Below are 20,808 nucleotides of genomic sequence, written 5' to 3'. Positions count from 1 at the left end.
GAAAAATTATAGATCTCAAAATATAGTGATGCAAAAACTTATTGTAATATAAAGTGTCTTTTAGTGTGTAACAGCAGCCAAACATAAAAACCGATATAACTCTGTTATTTTTTCCATCTGAAAATAGTTTCCTTTATACTACCCCTACACTACACTAACCAATACCCTGCCCTTGTTTCAATCCACTACTGGAGAATTGCATGTGCAGATTCTATCCAAAAACATGTATTTAATTTTGGTTTCTATTTTTCATTTTTTTTTCTTTTTAGCTAATTTCCAGAATTTGGATGTTTACATGCCTAGAATTTATGTAGTGCATTATGACATATTAAATAAGAAGGTAAGCAAATAATGAACATATTTACCATAGTTTAGGAACAATATACACAATATAATATTGATATCAAAATTTATTGATACTTGTAAAACACCAAAAATTATTAGATTGTGTACACAACACAAAAAAATGAAGATAAACACAAAGAAACTGAAGCAGTCCATTTTCCCTAAAAGCATGACTGTATTTTAACAGTGCTAGTAGTGGTCAGCTTATTATACAGTACCTGTTCAGATTATTAAGAAAATGTTATGACCATGCTCCATTATAGGAAACCAGGTTACTTATTTTATACCCAGTCATTGCAGCAATGTGTAGTATGTAAATGACCTGGCATAGCACAAAAGTCTGCAGACCTGTCAATCACACATTGCTGACGCTCAAAAATTCCAGGTACTATAAACCTTAATAATAAAAAATCACTTTTAGATCAGAAACAGTGAGAATCTCAGAGGGCAACAGACAATGCAAGGGATCATTTTTTATATTTTCCCATTACTTTCTGAAGAGTTTTCTAATTTGTTGATCACTGTACCTACAATTTTCTTTGCATTCTTTAGCTGCTAATACCAAATGCAATGCAATCTCGTATTTTGTCTCTTCACTCAAGCTACTTTCATTAGTTCATTGATGCAGAGTTATGGCCCACATAATTTATAGAAATTATTTTCTTCATGCTTCCGGCACATGGTGGATATACTCTTCTGCATGTGAAAACATTTCATATATGTAAGTGGCAATGAATGTTAGTCATTTCATATCAGCAAAAAAACTCATTGGGCTGGCTTTCTGGCTTTGGAATTGCTTCAGAATCCACACTGGACCGTGCAGACAGCAACCTATTTGATTCATCTAGATTATGTCGAGTCAAATATTCTCCTTCCGTGCCCTTTGCTTTGGAATTGGGTGCAAGGCTTTCAAATGTCACATAGGAGTCTTGTATGTCTTTAGATTTCCGACCAAGCCCCTTTTTGAATCTTCTTTTCAAAGCTCCACAGCAGACCGTCAGGGTTAAAGGGACAGCAATGACACAGGCTACACTGATCACCACAACATTAATCAGTTTCTGCGTGCCACCAGCACTGACAGCTTCATCAGTGGAAAAAATGATGCATTGCTCTTTTTTAGGTACAAGACCTTTCACACAAACGCATGCAATATATTTTGTTTTGGGCATTAGACCATCTATGGTAATTTTGGTTTTTCCAGGCTCTACATTGATCCTTCGCATTTCTGGCTCTCCAAAGATTGCATAGAGAACACTGAATACTGTTACATTTTTGGCAAGAGGAGCTTTCCAAGCAAGAGATGCACTGTGGTCGGTGTCACCTATAACTTTAACCCCTCTAACCATCCTTTCTGTCACCGGTTCTTTTGTTGGAGAACTGAGCATGATATTGCCTGGATCCTTGATGTCTGGTTTCATAACAGAATTAGGATTTATATTCTGTAGCTCGCTTTCCTGCAGTCTATTACCATCGACTTTAAATTTTTGCATTCCAATGTTCTCTTCTGTAGACTGATATTTTCCTGAAAAAAGCAGATAATCATGGGAAATATCAATACAAATAACAAAGCAGAAGTATTTAAACATGTTCACCACCAAAATATAGATTTAAAAAAAATATGACTATCATCAAAGAATGAGATTGCTTACATCCTAACTGGACTTCCTTGCCTTCTCCAAGTTGATGCCAATCTTTCAGCTGGCTGCTAAAAAGACCCTCTGGTTCAGGGAGAAACTATATGTGATGGGCTCTAACATAGATTGTGACAACACATGTCCCCCCTGTGTTGTCACAATATAGACATGGCACTTCATATACATGATGGACACTGTGGTCAAAAATTCTGAAGCATCTTCTGATCTCAGTTTGCCGTGCAGCTGCTCACTATTGAGATCCACTGCAGAGGTGCATGAAATGTCACCTGGTAAAATGACTCCCTACATTATATTTTGTTCCTACAGCATAAAGCTACGATGCTTTTTAACATAGGAAAAAAATAGAAACCTATTGTTTAATGGCTTATTTCAGGTATCACTAATGAGTTCAACTCCATACTCTTGCCAAAGGGAAATGAACTTTAAAGGGTTTCAATATGGGTGGATCAGCAGTTTCCAACTGAAGCCGTTAGGCCGGCATCACACTAGGTGTATGAAAATACGGTCCGTTTTTTACGGCCGTAATACGCAGAAATGTTCCCAAAATAGTGATCCGTATGTCATCCGTAGGCAGGGTGTGGCAGCGTATTTTGCACATGTCATCCTCCGTATGTAATCCGTATGGCATCCGTACTGCGATATTTTCTCGCAGGCTTGCAAAACCGACATACAATGGATCCATGGGCTCAAATATTCGTTAAAACATATATACAGTCTACATATATATATATACACTCACCGGCCACTTTATTAGGTACACCTGTCCAACTTCTTGTTAACACTTAATTTCTAATCAGCCAATCACATGGCGGCAACTCAGTGCATTTAGGCATGTAGACATGGTCAAGACAATCTCCTGCAGTTCAAACCGAGCATCAGTATGGGGAAGAAAGGTGATTTGAGTGCCTTTGAACGTGGCATGGTTGTTGGTGCCAGAAGGGCTGGTCTGAGTATTTCAGAAACTGCTGATCTACTGGGATTTTCACGCACAACCATCTCTAGGGTTTACAGAGAATGGTCCGAAAAAGAAAAAAAATCCAGTGAGCGGCAGTTCTGTGGGCGGAAATGCCTTGTTGATGCCAGAGGTCAGAGGAGAATGGGCAGACTGGTTCGAGCTGATAGAAAGGCAACAGTGACTCAAATCGCCACCCGTTACAACCAAGGTAGGCCTAAGAGCATCTCTGAACGCACAGTGCGTCGAACTTTGAGGCAGATGGGCTACAGCAGCAGAAGACCACACCGGGTACCACTCCTTTCAGCTAAGAACAGGAAACTGAGGCTACAATTTGTACAAGCTCATCGAAATTGGACAGTAGAAGATTGGAAAAACGTTGCTTGGTCTGATGAGTCTCGATTTCTGCTGCGACATTCGGATGGTAGGGTCAGAATTTGGCGTAAACAACATGAAAGCATGGATCCATCCTGCCTTGTATGGAGCATCTTTGGGATGTGCAGCCGACAAATCTGCGGCAACTGTGTGATGCCATCATGTCAATATGGACCAAAATCTCTGAGGAATGCTTCCAGCACCTTGTTGAATCTATGCCACGAAGAATTGAGGCAGTTCTGAAGGCAAAAGGGGGTCCAACCCGTTACTAGCATGGTGTACCTAATAAAGTGGCCGGTGAGTGTATATCTCTATATATAGATATATATATATATGTCAGTGAGTATATATATATATATATATATATATATATATATATATATACTGTATTTATATTTAATTCAGCGCTAGGTAGCAGAAAAGCCGGTAATTCAGTTGCCGGCCTTTCCTCTCTCCTTCACAAACCCGACAGGATATGAGACATGGTTTACATACAGTAAACCATCTCATATCCCTTCTTTTATTACATATTCCTCTTTACTAATGTAAGAATTGTCTTGGTGTCAAATTTGGGGGCTCTAGCTATTAAATTAAAGGGTTAAATCGCGGAAAAAACTGGCGTGGGCTCCCGCGCAATTTTCTCCACCAGAGTGGGAAAGCCAGTGACTGAGGGCAGATATTAATAGCCTAGAGAGGGACCATGGTTATAGGAGCCCACCCCAGCTAAAAAACATATGCCCCAAGCCACCCCAGAAAAGTCACATCTGTAAGATGCGCCTATTCTGGCACTTAGCCTCTCTCTTCCCACTCCCGTGTAGTGGTGGGATATGGGGTAATGAAGGGTTAATGTCACCTTGCTATTGTAAGGTGACATTAAGCCAGGTTAATAATGGAGAGGCGTCAATTATGACACCTATCCATTATTAATCCAATAGTACGAAATGGTTATTAAAACACACACACATTATTAAAAAATTACAGCTTTATTGACATATATTTAAACAAACAATACATAAATATTAAAATAGTGCCTCCAAACCGCATAGATGCTATATATGCTAAATAATATATATATTATTTGTAGACTGTTATGACTGAAATTTTCCCTGGATTTATGTAGTTTTTACTCTTACCTATGATTATAGCATCTCTGCGGTTTAGAGACATTATTAAAAAGTATTTTAATGAAATAAAGACACATGTTGTTTTAATATTTTATTATACTCTTAATCCACCTGAAGACCCTTGTCACCTGAAATAAAGTTAAACAAAACAAACAACAATATTCCATACCTTCCATCGTTCAGTCTTGTCCCACGCTGTAAATCCATCTGAAGGGGTTAAATCATTTTACACCCAGGAGCTCTGCTAATGCAGCTGTGCTCCTGTCTGTAAAACTTGGTGAATGAATGGAATGCAGGGGAATGTACTGTTACTGTGTTACCTCAAGTCGCGGTGATGCTCCCTCTGCTGGATGAACTCATATGAACTAGAGCCTGGGAAAATATTCTGAAAAGTTCCCAAGCTCGAGTTCATATGAGTTCATCCAGCAGAGGGCGCATCACCGCGACTCAAGGTAACTACAGTACACTCCCCTGCACTCCATTCATTCACCAAGTTTTACAGACAGGAGCACAGCTGCATTAGCAGAGCTCCTGGGTGTAAAATGATTTAACCCCTTCAGATGGATTTACAGCGTGGGACAAGACTGAACGATGGAAGGTATGGAATATTGTTGTTTGTTTTGTTTAACTTTATTTCAGGTGACAAGGGTCTTCAGGTGGATTAAGAGTATAATAAAATATTAAAACAACATGTGTCTTTATTTCATTAAAATACTTTTTAATAATGTGTGTGTGTTTTATTAACCATTTCGTACTATTGGATTAATAATGGATAGGTGTCATAATTGACGCCTCTCCATTATTAACCTGGCTTAATGTCACCTTACAATAGCAAGGTGACATTAACCCTTCATTACCCCATATCCCACTGCTACACAGGAGTGGGAAGAGAGAGGCTAAGTGCCAGAATAGGTGCATTTTACAGATGTGTCTTTTCTGGGGTGGCTGGGGGCAGATGTTTTTAGCCAGGGGGGGTCCTATAACCATGGTCCCTCTCTAGGCTATTAATATCTGCCCTCAGACACTGGCTTTCCCACTCTGGCGGAGAAAATTGCGCGGGAGCCCACGCCAATTTTTTCCGGGATTTAACCCTTTAATTTAATAGCTAGAGCCCCCAAATTTTACACAGAGACACTTCTTACATTAGTAAAGAGGAATATGTAATAAAAGAAGGGATATGAGATGGTTTACTGTATGTAAACCATGTCTCATATCCTGTCGGGTTTGTGAAGGAGAGAGGAAAAGCCGGCAATTGAACTATTGGCTTTTCTGCTATCTAGCGCTGAATTAAATATATATATATATATATATATATGTGTGTCTCACTGACATATATATATATATATATATATATATATATATATATATATATATACCTATTCTATGTGTACACATTTATTCTACCTATTCTATTCTATTCTGTCAGTGTGATTTTACTGTACACCGCACTGAATTGCCGGCTTTTCTAGAGAACACCGGTGCGTATTTCTCGCAAGTCACACGCATGGTCCGTGTGTAATCCGTATTTTTCTCGCCCCATAGACTTTCATTGGCGTATGTTTTGCACAATACGCTGATAAACGCAGCATGCTGCAATTTTCTACAGCCGCAAAAGACCTTATAATACGGATCCGTAAAATACGGCAGATAGGAGCTGGGCCATAGAGAATCATTGTACCGTATGCAATCTGTATTTTCTGCACCTCTCATACGTCCGTATCATACGGCCTTATCCAGTTGACAGAGCTGTGTAATTCCGCTCTCCAGCTGACATCCAGTGACCGACAGCACCAAGAACAACTGACGGTGAGGGTGTCAGGTGTAGCACCCCGACCAATCTGATATTGATGACTTATCCTAAGGATAGGCCAACAACAAAAAGTACCGGAAAACCCCTTCAGATATTTGGATTGGCCTTGTCTTTCATCATCTTGCCACATGCACAGCTGAACAGTTTGTCAAAAGTAAGAAACTTGTGACATGAGGAAGCAGAACACCAAGCGAACATTGCAGCCATATGATCGAAGCCAGAGATTTCCAGTTTTGACTCTACTGTCTATAGAACATTACATTATCCATATAAACAACATTATAATAACAGGTTATAAAAGTGGATACACCTGGGTGGGCCATGTATATGGATACACCTAAATATAATGGGAATGGTTGGTGATATCAACTTCCTATTTGTGGCACATTAGTATATGGGAGGGGGAAAACTTTTCAAGATGGGTGGTGACCATGGCGGCCATTTTGAAGTCAGCCATTTTTTAATGCAACTTTATCAATGGCCCACCCAGGTGTACCCATATAAATGGCCCACCCTGTACTTTTATAGGAACCTGTCATGCTGTCCAGTCCTATCTGCAGACCTCATGGCATTAATCAAGAGGAGATAAGGAAATGATTGATATATACAGTAGGTCTGTGGGAAAGATTTTTTGTAAGTTGAGTAATAATTAGCAGTTGACAGCTATCTTTCAGTGCACATATATAAAAGCACATTATCAATGACTAACTAGGACTGCTCACTTGCCTCCTAACCACAAAAAAAGCAAAATTTATACTGCAAAACTATTAAATGATCTGTTCAGCCCTTTTTGCTGTATAACATTCTGCCTCCAGTTCAGACACTTTAGGCTCAATTCATCAAGACCAGAATTGTTCACTCTGGTCTTGGTGAGACATGCTGAAGTCAGACGCTCCTGATTCATGAACAGGTATACGCCTCTTCATAAATCGGGAACATTGGATGAGTAGCATACACCTCTGTGTACACTTCCCCTTAAATCCTACTCTAGTCCCTGCTAGATGAAGTGAAAAAACCCACCCAGAGAGATAAAACGGGAAATGGATCCGATAAGTGCAGATAAAACAAAAGTTACGTGCAAAAAATACTTTATATTAAAAACACTATGTATTATGACTGCATAAAGCCTTCTTTAGGTGCACATATGCATGCATGTAAAAATAAAGATAAAAATGCATGTAAAAAAGTACTCAAAAAACTTAATGAAAATAGCGCACATAGCTTTAATAGGTACAGAAAATTTTCAACATCAATAACTCACCAAAAGTTCATTGTGAGAAAGTAACCTAATAGTATAGATTAGATTAAATAAATGTGTCACATATTAAAACTGTCTAGTCTAAGTTTGCACTGTCTAAAATATATTCCAATAATTGTTGTTTAATGAAGTTTAAGATATTACTTTATAACAGTCTTCAAACTGTTATTCAAACTTTTTGGTGACTACTTTCATTGTTTACAATAATCTAACTACCATATTTTTTGGATTATAAGGCTATGTGCACACGTAGGAAATGTGGTGCAGAATTTTCTGCACTAAATCTGCATCTGCAGATTTGATGCAGTTTCTGTGCAGTTTCTATGCAGTTTCTGCGCAGATTCTATGCAGTTTCTGTGCAGTTTCTATGCAGATTCTATGCAGTTTCTGTGCAGTTTCTGTGCAGTTTCTGTGCAGTTTCTGTGCAGTACAATGTAAATCAATGGGGAAAAAAAAAAGCTGTGCACATGGTGCAGAAAAATCTGCAGCAGAAACGCTGCAGAACTGCACAAAAGAAGCGACGTGCACTTCTTTGAAATCTGCAGCGTTTCTGCGCAGATTTTTCTGCACCATGTGCACAGCTTTTTTTTTTTCCCATTGATTTACATTGTACTGTAAATCACAGTGCAGTTCTGCAGCGTTTCTGCAGCAGAAAAATCTGCTGCAGTTCTGCACCAATTCTGCACTAAATCTGCATCGTGTGCACATAACCTAAGACACACTTCCCCCCCAAAAAAAATTTTGGGTGAAAATGGGGGTGCGTCTTACAATACAAATATAGCTTACTGTGGGGCGGCTGCGTGGAGCGGAGACCGAAGAGGCAGGGTCTCTACTGCAGGAAGCTCCAATCTGTGCTACGCCGCCTTTGGTGACTACTTTCCCAAAATCCAGTGAAATTGATGGGAAATGAGGGGACTCCGCCCCTCAGTATTTTCTGAAAGCCCGAAGCCCGCCTCAGCCTCACACTACCGAGCACCCCATCCTTCCAGCCTGGGGCCCACAGCATCGCCCCACTACTGCCACCACCACCTGCTCCATGCAGCAAAGACCCTGCCTTCTAGGACCCAACTCCACCCCAGTCACCACCCTCTGGTAAGCGAACTATTAGGCTGGGGTCACACATGGCGTAAGACAATACGCCACGTATTATACGTCCGTACTACGGCCGTAATACGGAGAAATGTTCCCAAAATAGTGATCCGTAGGCAGGGTGTGTCAGCGTATTTTGCGCATGGCATCCTCCGTATGTAATCCGTATGGCATCCGTACTGCGAGATTTTCGCGCAGGCTTGCAAAACCGACATCTAATGGATTTATGTGCTCAAATGTTCGGGAAAACATATATACAGTATATATATATATATATATGTCATTGTGACACATATATATATATTCTGTATTTAGATTTCAATCAGCGCGATATCTGTGAACAGCCGGTAATTCAATTGCCGGCTTTTCATTTCTCCTGCACAAACCCGACAGGATATGAGACATGGTTTACATACAGTAAACCATCTCATATCCCCCTTTTTTTTGCATATTCCACACTACTAATGTTAGTAGTGTGTATGTGCAAAATTTCTGCGCTGTAGCTGCTAAAATAAAGGGTTAAATGGCGGAAAAAATTGGCGTGGGCTCCCGCGCAATTTTCTCCGCCAGAGCGGTAAAGCCAGTGACTGAGGGCAGATATTAATAGCCAGGAGAGGGTCCATGGTTATTGGCCCCCCCGTGGCTAAAACCATCTGCCCCCAGCCACCCCAGAAAAGGCACATCTGGAAGATGCGCCTATTCTGGCACTTGGCCACTCTCTTCCCACTCCCTGTAGCGGTGGGATATGGGGTAATGAAGGGTTAATGCCACCTTGCTATTGAAAGGTGACATTAAGCCAGATTAATAATGGAGAGGCGTCAATTATGACACCTCTCCATTATTAATCCAATTGTAGGAAAGGGTTAAAAAACACACACACATGATTGAAAAGTATTTTAATGAAATAAACACAGCGGTTGTTGTAATAATTTATTGTTCTCTCAAATCCATTTGCAGTCCCTCGCTTGGCAACATAATAAACGCACAAGATACATACCTTCTGATGTACTGTCAGGTCCAACGATGTAATCCATCTGAAGGGGTTAACTAATATTACAGGCAGGAGCCCTGCTAATGCAGCTGTGCTCCGTGCCTGTAATCCCCGGCGAATGAATGAAATGTAGGTCATTGACCTACATTTCATTCATTCGCGGTGAGGCGCCCTCTGGTGGATGTTCTCATGAACTGCAGCCTGGGAACTTTTTCCCACGCTCCAGGTCATATGAGGACATCCACCAGGGGGCGCATCACCGCGAATGAATGAAATGTAGGTCAATGACCTACATTTCATTCATTCGCCGGGGATTACAGGCACGGAGCACAGCTGCATTAGCAGGGCTCCTGCCTGTAATATTAGTTAACCCCTTCAGATGGATTACATCGTTGGACCTGACAGTACATCAGAAGGTATGTATCTTGTGCGTTTATTATGTTGCCAAGCGAGGGACTGCAAATGGATTTGAGAGAACAATAAATTATTACAACAACCGCTGTGTTTATTTCATTAAAATACTTTTCAATCATGTGTGTGTGTGTTTTTTAACCCTTTCCTACAATTGGATTAATAATGGATAGGTGTCATAATTGACGCCTCTCCATCATTAATCTGGCTTAATGTCACCTTCCAATAGCAAGGTGGCATTAACCCTTCATTACCCCATATCCCACCGCTACAGGGAGTGGGAAGAGAGTGGCCAAGTGCCAGAATAGGCGCATCTTCCAGATGTGCCTTTTCTGGGGTGGCTGGGGGCAGATGTTTTTAGCCACGGGGGGGCCAATAACCATGGACCCTCTCCTGGCAATTAATATCTGCCCTCAGTCACTGGCTTTACCACTCTGGCGGAGAAAATTGCGCGGGAGCCCACGCCAATTTTTTCCGCCATTTAACCCTTTATTTCAGCAGCTACATCTCTGAAATTTTGCACATACACACTACTAACATTAGTAGTGTGGAATATGCAAAAAAAAAGGGGATATGAGATGGTTTACTATATGTAAACCACGTCTCATATCCTGTCGGGTTTGTGCAGGAGAAATGAAAAGCCGGCAATTGAATTACCGACTTTTCACTAACAGCGCTGCGTATTTCTCGCAAGTCACACTGCTGGTCCGTGTGGAATCCGTATTTTTCTCGCCCCCATAGACTTTCATTGGCGTATTATTTGCGCAATACGCTGACAAACGCAGCATGCTGCGATTTTGTACGGCCGTAGAACGCCGTATAATACTGAACCGTAATATACGGCTAATAGGAGCAGCCCCATTGAGAAGCATTGTGCCGTATGTAATGCGAGTTTTACGTACGTAGTTTTTGCGCTCTTACGTACGTAAAACACGCATGTGTGACCCCAGCCTTAGACGCATGACTAGTGTTGAGCATTCCGATACCGCAAGTATCGGGTATCGGCCGATACTTGCGGGTATCGGAATTCCAATACCGAGATCCGATACTTTTGTGGTATCGGGTATCGGTATCGAAACAATATTAATGTGTAAAAGAAAGAATTAAAATAAAAAATATTGCTATACTGACCTCTCCGACGCAGCCTGGACCTCACCGAGGGAACCGGCAGCGCTGTTTGCTTAAAATGCGCGCTTTTCCTTCCTTCCGTGACGTCACGGCTTCTGATTGGTCGCTTGCCGCCCATGTGGCCGCGACGCGACCAATCACAGCAAGCCGTGACGTAATTTTCAGGTCCTTCTAGGCATTCAGTATTTTAAAATTACGTTCCGGCTTTGTGATTGGTCGCGTCGCGGTCACATGGGCGACGCGACCAATCACAAGCCGTGACGTCACGGGAGGCAGGAGACGCGCGCATTTTAAAATGCGCGCGTGTCCAGCCTCCCGTGACGTCACGGCTTGTGATTGGTCGCGTCGCCCATGTGACCGCGACGCGACCAATCACAAGCCAGAACGTAATTTTAAAATCCTGAAGGACCTGAAATTACGTCACGGCTTGCTGTGATTGGTTGCGTCGCGGCCACATGGGCGACGCGACCAATCACAAGCCGTGACGTCACGGGAGGCTGGACACGCGCGCATTTTAAAATGCGCGTGTCTCCTGCCTCCCGTGACGTCACGGCTTGTGATTGGTCGCGTCGCCCATGTGACCGCGACGCGACCAATCACAAAGCCGGAACGTAATTTTAAAATACTGAATGCCTAGAAGGACCTGAAAATTACGTCACGGCTTGCTGTGATTGGTCGCGTCGCGGCCACATGGGCGGCAAGCGACCAATCAGAAGCCGTGACGTCACGGAAGGAAGGAAAAGCGCGCATTTTAAGCAAACAGCGCTGCCGGTTCCCTCGGTGAGGTGAGTATAGCAATATTTTTTATTTTAATTCTTTATTTTACACATTAATATGGTTCCCAGGGCCTGAAGGAGAGTTTCCTCTCCTTCAGACCCTGGGAACCATCAGGAATACCGTCCGATACTTGAGTCCCATTGACTTATATTGGTATCGGGTATCGGTATCGGATTGGATCCGATACTTTGCCGGTATCGGCCGATACTTTCCGATACCGATACTTTCAAGTATCGGACGGTATCGCTCAACACTACGCATGACGCATGACCATTTTAGTAAAAAAAAATCCTATTTTCCTAACCAAAATTTGTGGTCCATCTTAATGTCTGGTGCGTCTTGTAATCTACAAAATACTGTATTTATCTGTAGTAGTATTCATGCAATTGTGCTGTTTGTGTGTCTTTGTCCATTTATAGTGACAAATATGCATTAAATGGGCTGCCTACTCCATTGTTATCAAAAAACTGTATAGCTCAAGTGTGATATAAAAAAAAATAGAAAAGTTCCTTGCCATTTCCAAAAGAAAAGAGAGCAAAGTAGGACGAGGCCAGCAGGACAGAGAAGTTGGGGAGAGAGTGTTTATTATAAGAAATGGGTAGAAAATCTCTAAGTACTTCCTAACATATGATGTACTAGTAAGTTATATAAAATAAAGAATAAAAATAATTTATAGATACTCTGCAGTAAGAAATAAGGAGCAAAATTATGTCTAAAAAAATAGGGTACCATATTTTTCAGATTATAATACACACTTTTTTCCCCAAAAATTTTGGGGGAAAATAGGGGTGCATCTTATAATGTGGATATACCTTATCGGCGCACCGCTGCTGGTGTCCAGTGTTGCTTCTACGGGTATCTGATGCTGCTGCGCTGTGTCCCGTACTGCTGCTGCGCTGTGTCTGACATTTTGTGAAAGGCCAAAGCCCCCGCAGTTCCATGGCTTCCTGTGTGGTGGACTATGGAAAAATGGCAGCTGGGGGCGGCGCATGTGCAGATGGAGCCTGCAGCATCAACCCACTCCCGCCTCCGCCAGCAGCGACCCTGGGACCCTGCTTCACCACAGCCACCACCCTCGGTAAGCAATAAGACACAAGGATTTTAACCCCTTCACCCCCAAGTGTGGTTTGCACGTTAATGACCAGGCCAATTTTTACAATTCTGACCACTGTCCCTTTATGAGGTTATAACTCTTGAACTCTTCAACGGATCATGGCGATTCTGACATTGTTTTCTCGTGACATATTTTACTTCATGTTAGTCATAAAATTTATTCGATATAACTTGTGTTTATTTGTGAAAAAAACGGAAATTTGGCGAAAATTTAGAAAATTTTGCAATTTTCAAACTTTGAATTTTTATGCCCTTAAATCACAGAGATATGTCACGTAAAATACTTAATAAGTAACATTCCCCACATGTCTACTTTACATCAGCACAATTTTGGAACCAAAATTTTTTTTTGTTAGGGAGTTATAAGGGTTAAATTTTGACCAGAAATTTCTCATTTTTACAACACCATTTTTTTTTAGGGACCACATCTCATTTGAAGTCATTTTGAGGGGTCTATATGATAGAAAATAACCAAGTGTGACACCATTCTAAAAACTGCACCCCTCAAGGTGCTCAAAACAACATTCAATAAATTTATTAACCCTTTACGTGCTTCACAGGAATTTTTGGAATGTTTAAATAAAAATGAACATTTAACTTTTTTTCACACAAAATTTATTTCAGCTCCAATTTGTTTTATTTTACCAAGGGTAACAGGAGAAAATGGACGCCAAAATTTGTTTTACAATTTGTCCTGAGTACGCCGATACCCCATATGTGGGGGTAAACCACTGTTTGGGCGCATGGCAGAGCTCAGAAGGAAAGGAGCGCCATTTTACTTTTCAATGCAAAATTGACTGGAATTGAGATGGGACGCCATGTTGCATTTGGAGAGCCCCTGATGTGCCTAAACATTGAAACCCCCGACAAGTGACATCATTTTGGAAAGTAGACCCCCGAAGGCACTTATCTAGATGTGTGGTGAGCACTTTGACCCACCAAGTGCTTCACAGAAGTTTATAATGCAGAGCCGTAAAAATAAAAAATCATATTTTTTCACAAAAATGATTTTTTCGCCCCCAATTTTTTTTTTTGACAAGGGTAACAGGATAAATTGGACCCTAAAAGTTGTTGTCCAATTTGTCCTGAGTACGCTGATACCCCAAATGTGGGTGTAAACCATTGTTTGGGCGCATGGCAGAGCTCGGAAGGGAAGGAGCGCCATTTGACTTTTCAATGCAAATTGACTGGAATTGAGATGGGACGCCATGTTGGGTTTGGAGAGCCCCTGTTGTGCCTAAACATTGAAACCCCTCACAAGTGACACCATTTTGGAAAGTAGAACCCTTAAGGAACTTATCTAGATGTGTGGTGAGCACTTTGACCCAACAAGTGCTTCACAGAAGTTTATAATGCAGAGCCGTAAAAATAAAAAATCATATTTTTTCACAAAAGTGATCTTTTTGCCCCCAATTTTTTATTTTCCCAAGGGTAAGAGAAGAAATTAGACCACAAAAGTTGTTGTGCAATTTGTCCTGAGTACGACGATACCCCATATGTGGGGGCAAACCACTGTTTGGGCGCATAGCAGAGCTTGGAAGGGAAGGAGCGCCATTTTACTTTTCAATGCAAAATTGACTGGAATTAAGATGGGACGCCATGTTGCGTTTGGAGAGCCCCTGATGTGCCTATACATTGAAACCCCCCACAAGTGACACCATTTTGGAAAGTAGACCCCCTAAGGAACTTATCTAGATGTGTTTTGAGAGCTTTGAACCCCAAAGTGTTTCACTACAGTTCATAACGCAGAGCCGTGAAAATAAAAATTCTTTTTTTTTTTCACAAAAATTATTTTTTAGCCCCCAGTTTTGTATTTTCACAAGGGTAACAGGATAAATTGGACCCTAAAAGTTGTTGTCCAATTTGTCCTGAGTACGCTGATACCCCATATGTGGGGGGGAACCACTGTTTGGGCGCCTGGCAGAGCTCGGAAAGGAAGCAGCGCCATTTGGAATGCAGACTTAGATGGATTGGTCTGCAGGCGTCACGTTGCATTTGCAGAGCCCCTGATGTACCCAAACAGTACAAACCCCCACAAGTGACCCCATATTGGAAAGTAGACCTCCCAAGGAACTTATCTAGATGTGTTTTGAGAGCTTTCAACCCCCAAGTGTTTCACTACAGTTTATAACGCAGAGCCGTGAAAATAAAAATTCTTTTTTTTTTTCACAAAAATTATTTTTTAGCCCCCAGTTTTGTATTTTCACAAGGGTAACAGGATAAATTGGACACCAAAAGTTGTTGTCCAATTTGTCCTGAGTACGCTGATACCCCATATGTGAGGGGGAACCACTGTTTGGGCGCATGGCAGAGCTCGGAAGGGAAGGAGCGCCATTTGGAATGCAGACTTAGATGGATTGGTCTGCAGGCGTCACGTTGCATTTGCAGAGCCCCTGATGTACCCAAACAGTACAAACCCCCCACAAGTGACCCCATATTGGAAACTAGACCTCTCAAGGAACTTATCTAGATGTGTTGTGAGAACTTTGAACCCCCAAGTGTTTCACTACAGTTTACAGCGCAGAGCCATGAAAATAAAAAATCTTTTTTTCCCACAAAAATGATTTTTAGCCCCCCAAATTTTTATTTTCCCAAGGATAACAAGAGAACTTGACCCCAAAAGTTGTTGTCCAATTTGTCCCGAGTACTCTGATACCCCATATGTTGGGGTAAACCCGTTTGGGCGCACAGGAGAGCTCGGAAGGGAAGGAGCACTGTTTTACTTTTTCAACGCAGAATTGGCTGGAATTGAGATCGGACGCCATGTCGCGTTTGGAGAGCCCCTGATGTGCCTAAACAGTGGAAACCCCCAATTCTACCTGAAACCCTAATCCAAACACACCCCTAACCCAAATCCCAACGGTAACCCCTAACCCTGACACACCCCTAACTCTAATCCCAACCCTAATCCCAACAGTAAATGTAATCCAAACCCTAACCCTAACTTTAGCCCCAACCCTAACCCTAACTTTAGCCCCAACCCTAGCCCCAACCCTAGCCCCAACCCTAGCCCTAACCCTAGCCCTAACCCTAGCCCTAACTCTAGCTCTAACCCTAACCCTAGCTCTAACCCTAACCCTAGCCCTAACTCTAGCTCTAACCCTAGCCCTAACTCTAGCTCTAACCCTAGCTCTAACCCTAACCCTAGCCCTAACCCTAACCCTAGCCCTAACCCTAACCCTAGCCCTAACCCCAACCCTAGCCCTAATGGGAAAATGGAAATAATTACTTTTTTTTTTTTTTCCCCGCTAACTAAGGGGGTGATGAAGGGGGGTTTGATTTACTTTTATAGCGTTTTTTTAGCGGATTTTTATGATTGGCAGCCGTCACACAATGAAAGACGCTTTTTATTGCAAAAAATATTTTTTGCGTTACCACATTTTGAGACCTATAATTTTTCCATATTTTGGTCCACAGAGTCATGTGAGGTCTTGTGTTTTGCGGGACGAGTTAACTTTTTATTGGCAACATTTTCGGACACGTGACAGTTTTTGATCACTTTTTATTTCTATTTTTGTGAGGCAGAATGACGAAAAACCAGCTATTCATGAAATTCTTTTGGGGGAGGCGTTTATACCGTTCCACGTTTGGTAAAATTGATAAAGCAGTTTTATTCTTCGGGTCAGTACGATTACAGCGATATCTCATTTATATCATTTTTTTATGTTTTGGCTCTTTTATACGATAAAAGCTATTTTATAGAAAAAATAATTATTTTGGCATCGCTTTATTCTGAGGACTATAACTTTTTTATTTTTTTGCTTATGATGCTGTATGGTGGCTCGTTTTTTGCAGGCAAGATGACGTTTTCAGCGGTACCATGGTTATTTATATCCGTCTTTTTGATCGCGTGTTATTCCACTTTTTGTTCGGCGGTATGATAATAAAGCGTTGTTTTTTGGCTCGTTTTTTTTTTTTTCTTACGGTGTTCACTGAAGGGGTTAACTAGTGGGACAGTTTTATAGGTTGGGTCATTACGGACGCGGCAATACTAAATATGTGTACTTTTATTTTTTTTATTTTTTTTTTTAGATAAAGAAATGTATTTATGGGAATAATATATATTTTTTTCTTTATTTTGGAATTATTTATTTATTTATTTATTTTTTTACACTTGTGGAAATTTTTTTTTTAACTTTTTTACTTTGTCCCAGGGGGGGACATCACAGATCGCCCATCTGACAGTTTGCACAGCACTCTGTCAGATGGGCGATCTTACTTTTATCGGAGCAGGCTGCTCTGCAGCCTGCTCCGGACCCTGACCCGGAAGTACTCCCTGCAGGACCCGGATGCAGCCCCGCGGCCATTTTGGATCCGGGGCCTGCAGGGAGAAGACGCTCGGTACAAGGTGAGTACATCACCTTGTACCGATCGTCTCAGGGAAGCCCGCAGGGAGCCCCCTCCCTGCGCGATGCTTCCCTGTACCGCCGGTACACCGCGATCATGTTTGATCGCGGTGTGCCGGGGGTTAATGTGCTGGGGGCTGTCCGTGACCACTCCTGGCACATAGTGCCGGATGTCAGCTGCGATAGGCAGCTGACACCCGGCCGCGATTGGCCGCGCTCCCCCCGTGAGCGCGGCCGATCGCATATGACGTACTATCCCGTCGGTGGTCATACGGGCCCACACCACCTCGACGGGATAGTACGTCAGATGTCAGAAAGGGGTTAAGAAGCAACACTAGTTTATAAAAAAAAATGTCCTATTTTTCTCCTCAAAATTTGGGGTGCGCCTTATAATCCGGAGTGCCTTATAATCCGAAAAATACAGTACTTAACTAATACTGTTTTCACAAAAAAAAGTAAAAGTCATCCAACCACGACAAGGTGCACCCAAGCAGGATTGCTCCTAATAGAGATGGGCGGACACCTAGATGTTAAAGTCCAGCTGAAAAGTTACAAAATTTTCGGGTTCGGGTACCAGAACAGTATCCAGACCTGAACCCAGACCCCATTCACTTGAATGGTGGGCCTTAACATCCAGTGTATGCCATGCTGTCATGTGCATGACAGTGCGGCAAACACCGCTTCTGCAGTGAAATCCTCCACGCCGGTCAGACAGCTGCGGTTTCCACACTGTCAAAAGACAGCGTGAGTGCGCATCTATTATCGGAAGTATAAAGTTTACCTCTGGTCACTGGTGTCAGCTGATGGGACTACCGCTCCCATCAGTGAACAACTGCTGCCGCTAATAACAGTGAGAGCAGGAGCGGTTGATGGGAGTATTCATCAGCCAGCTCCTGTGCTGTAAATAAATAACTAAAAAAAAAAAACTGTGTGGGTTCCCCTGTACTTTTGATAACCAGACAGACAAAACTCACAGATGGGGGCTGCAACCCTCAGCTGTCAGATTCAGCAAGTCTGGTCATCAAGAATAGAGGTGTCCCCACACTGTATTTTTTAATTATTTCAATAAATAATTTTAAAAGATGACGTGGGGTCCCATAAAGACACAGCCAGAATAAAGTCTTTAATTTGAAATAAAACAAAACACACTTTTACTTTTGTATTTTAAAATAGAAACACAGTTATACTCACGTAACACCTATTTCCACTGAATCCTTAGTCTCCTGTGATAAAACAAAAATAAAAAACAACAATATCCCTCACCTGCCCATCATTCTGTCCCACACAGTAATCCATGTCTGGGGGATTAGCAGTTTTTAACCTGGACGGTGCCAAGATGAGACTGTCCAGGCTGAGAACTGCTTGTGACTGAATTGCTGTGAGCGCAGCGTCAGTGACTGCTGGTGATGTCATCAAGGTTACCGCAGGTCACTAAGGCTGTGTTCCCAGCTGGGTTGAACTTCAGTGACCTCGGTGAGATCCCTGCTAGTCTCACCGGGATAGGAGACAATAAATGTTACTATATAATTCAATATTGTGGTATTTCGGTATGTAATATGTGATTTCATGATCACAGGTTCAAATCCCATAAGTAGACTCCAAAAATAAAGTAGAAAAAAAGTTTATAAAAAAACATAGAACTGAAAAAAGTATAGAAATTCACATCACCCTACCTTTTCCCGATTCAAAAAGGAAGAAAAATATATATAAATAAACATGTGGCGTTGCTGCCTCTGTAAAAGGTCAGTCTATGCAAATCTATAAAATCTATAAAATGAAATAACCTGATCAGTAAACGCAAATCATATCTACCCCAATTTATGTCAATAAAAACATCAGCTCACTTCAAAAAAAACTCTCCTACAGTTCCATTGACGGAAAAGTAAAAATGCTTTGGCTTTCTGAAAATGGTGACAGAAGTGAATTTTTTTTTATTTTACAAATTTCCATTTTTTTCACCATTTGAATAAAAAAACTATGAAAGGTTGTCATCCCTGCAATCATACTGATGTGAAAAATCATAATGCCAGGTCATTTTTAGAGCAAAATGAATTATGTACAAACGAAACTCAAAAACTGCTCAATTGCATTTTTTGCAAAATGTCACTGTACTTGGAAATTTTGCTTAATTTTCCAGCATGATAAAAGGCAAAATGAAAGAAATTTTTCAATATTACAACTTGTGATGCAAATAAGCAAGCTCTCATTCAACTATGTGGGATGAAAAATTAAAAAGTTATAGCTTTTGAGAAAAAGGGAGGAAAAAAATAAAGGGCAAAAAAAAAAAAGAAAATCACCTGGTCGGTAAGGGGTTAAATTGGGAAATTTTGAATTAGATAGAAAATGCTATAGCAACACATTACTTACATTGGCTACTTACCACTGTCATTTGGCTCATCAGTTGTTTTGGAGTCAGTGACTAAAACTGAAATGAAGGCTTCAGCCATTCCCATGTTATTTCTGGCTTTACAGATATATTCCCCAGAATCTTTGTAGGTAACAGTAGGTAAGTTAAGCATGGACCAACTCATACCGTCACTTGAAATTTCTTGATGCACTGAAAAACAAAAGAAAACAAGAGCGTTATATATCAATTTCAAATTATTATTAAGGATGTTGAGAGGGAAATAGGAATGTGAATTGTTATGTAAATGTGCTTTCGCTATCTGTAATTCCCATCAACAATGAATGGGGAAGGCGGTGGTTGAGATGGTTCAGAGGAAACAAATGTATTTTTTGAAAAGTGATCGGTGAAACGCATTATGAATCTTAAAAATTGGTGGCAGAACAAGGGCATCTATCTATCTATCTATCTATCTATCTATCTATCTATCTATCTATCTATCTATCTATCCAATATTCATGTACAAAAATAAACAGCAAACCTATTTAATTGTTATATATATTTTATGTAAACACATAATTAATAAACTGCACAGCCTTACAAGCTACACATCTTCTAGCAGCCCACTGTGATTTACAGTGCTAGACAGTAATGATGCTGGGAAACGTACTTTCTTGAGGATTCTCAAAAATGAAACAGCTCAGAAAATAGGGTTCCTTTTGGGATAATCTTGGTGCCAAGCCATTGCTTCATCACCCCATGAAAACAGCTGGATTGTTCTTCCTAAATAAAGGAATAATTTTTCGACTGCTTGATAAATATAATATGATGTTGCTTAATAATTATGCGAATATCAAACCTGTTGTGCATCCCAAAAGGTATATCTTTTTCAATCCTATTTGAGAAAGCATTCCTTCTTCACATTCAAAATAGTACAAGAGATAATTTTCCCATCCATATACACCTTGCTACATTAGAAGCTTAGGTCACTTGGACAGTAAAAAGACTGTAGTTGCATTACAGAGCTCAAAGAAGTGGTGGTAAAGATTTTTCAGAGGAAGCAATTTATTTTTTGAGAAGTGATTTGTGA

At 41.1% G+C, this 20,808-nt stretch overlaps 1 protein-coding gene across 1 annotated transcript in view; it reads right to left on the bottom strand.

Annotated features, from left to right (window-relative positions):
* Positions 1-439: 439 nt before the first annotated feature.
* The window catches only part of LRIT1 (leucine rich repeat, Ig-like and transmembrane domains 1), a 78,147-nt gene continuing 57,778 nt past the window's right edge, over positions 440-20,808 (bottom strand). The window contains exons 4-5 of the mRNA XM_077259350.1: positions 19,755-19,931; positions 440-1,867 (exon numbers count right to left, since the gene is read on the bottom strand). Of these exons, the coding sequence (XP_077115465.1) occupies positions 1,098-1,867; positions 19,755-19,931 (947 nt within the window). The 3' untranslated portion in view covers positions 440-1,097. The remainder of the gene's footprint in view (positions 1,868-19,754; positions 19,932-20,808) is intronic.

This window comes from Ranitomeya variabilis, chromosome 4, assembly GCF_051348905.1.
Source record: "Ranitomeya variabilis isolate aRanVar5 chromosome 4, aRanVar5.hap1, whole genome shotgun sequence".
Lineage (NCBI taxonomy): Eukaryota > Metazoa > Chordata > Amphibia > Anura > Dendrobatidae > Ranitomeya > Ranitomeya variabilis.
The sequence above is the reverse complement of the archived record's forward strand: the minus strand, read 5'-3'. Positions and strand labels throughout refer to the sequence as shown.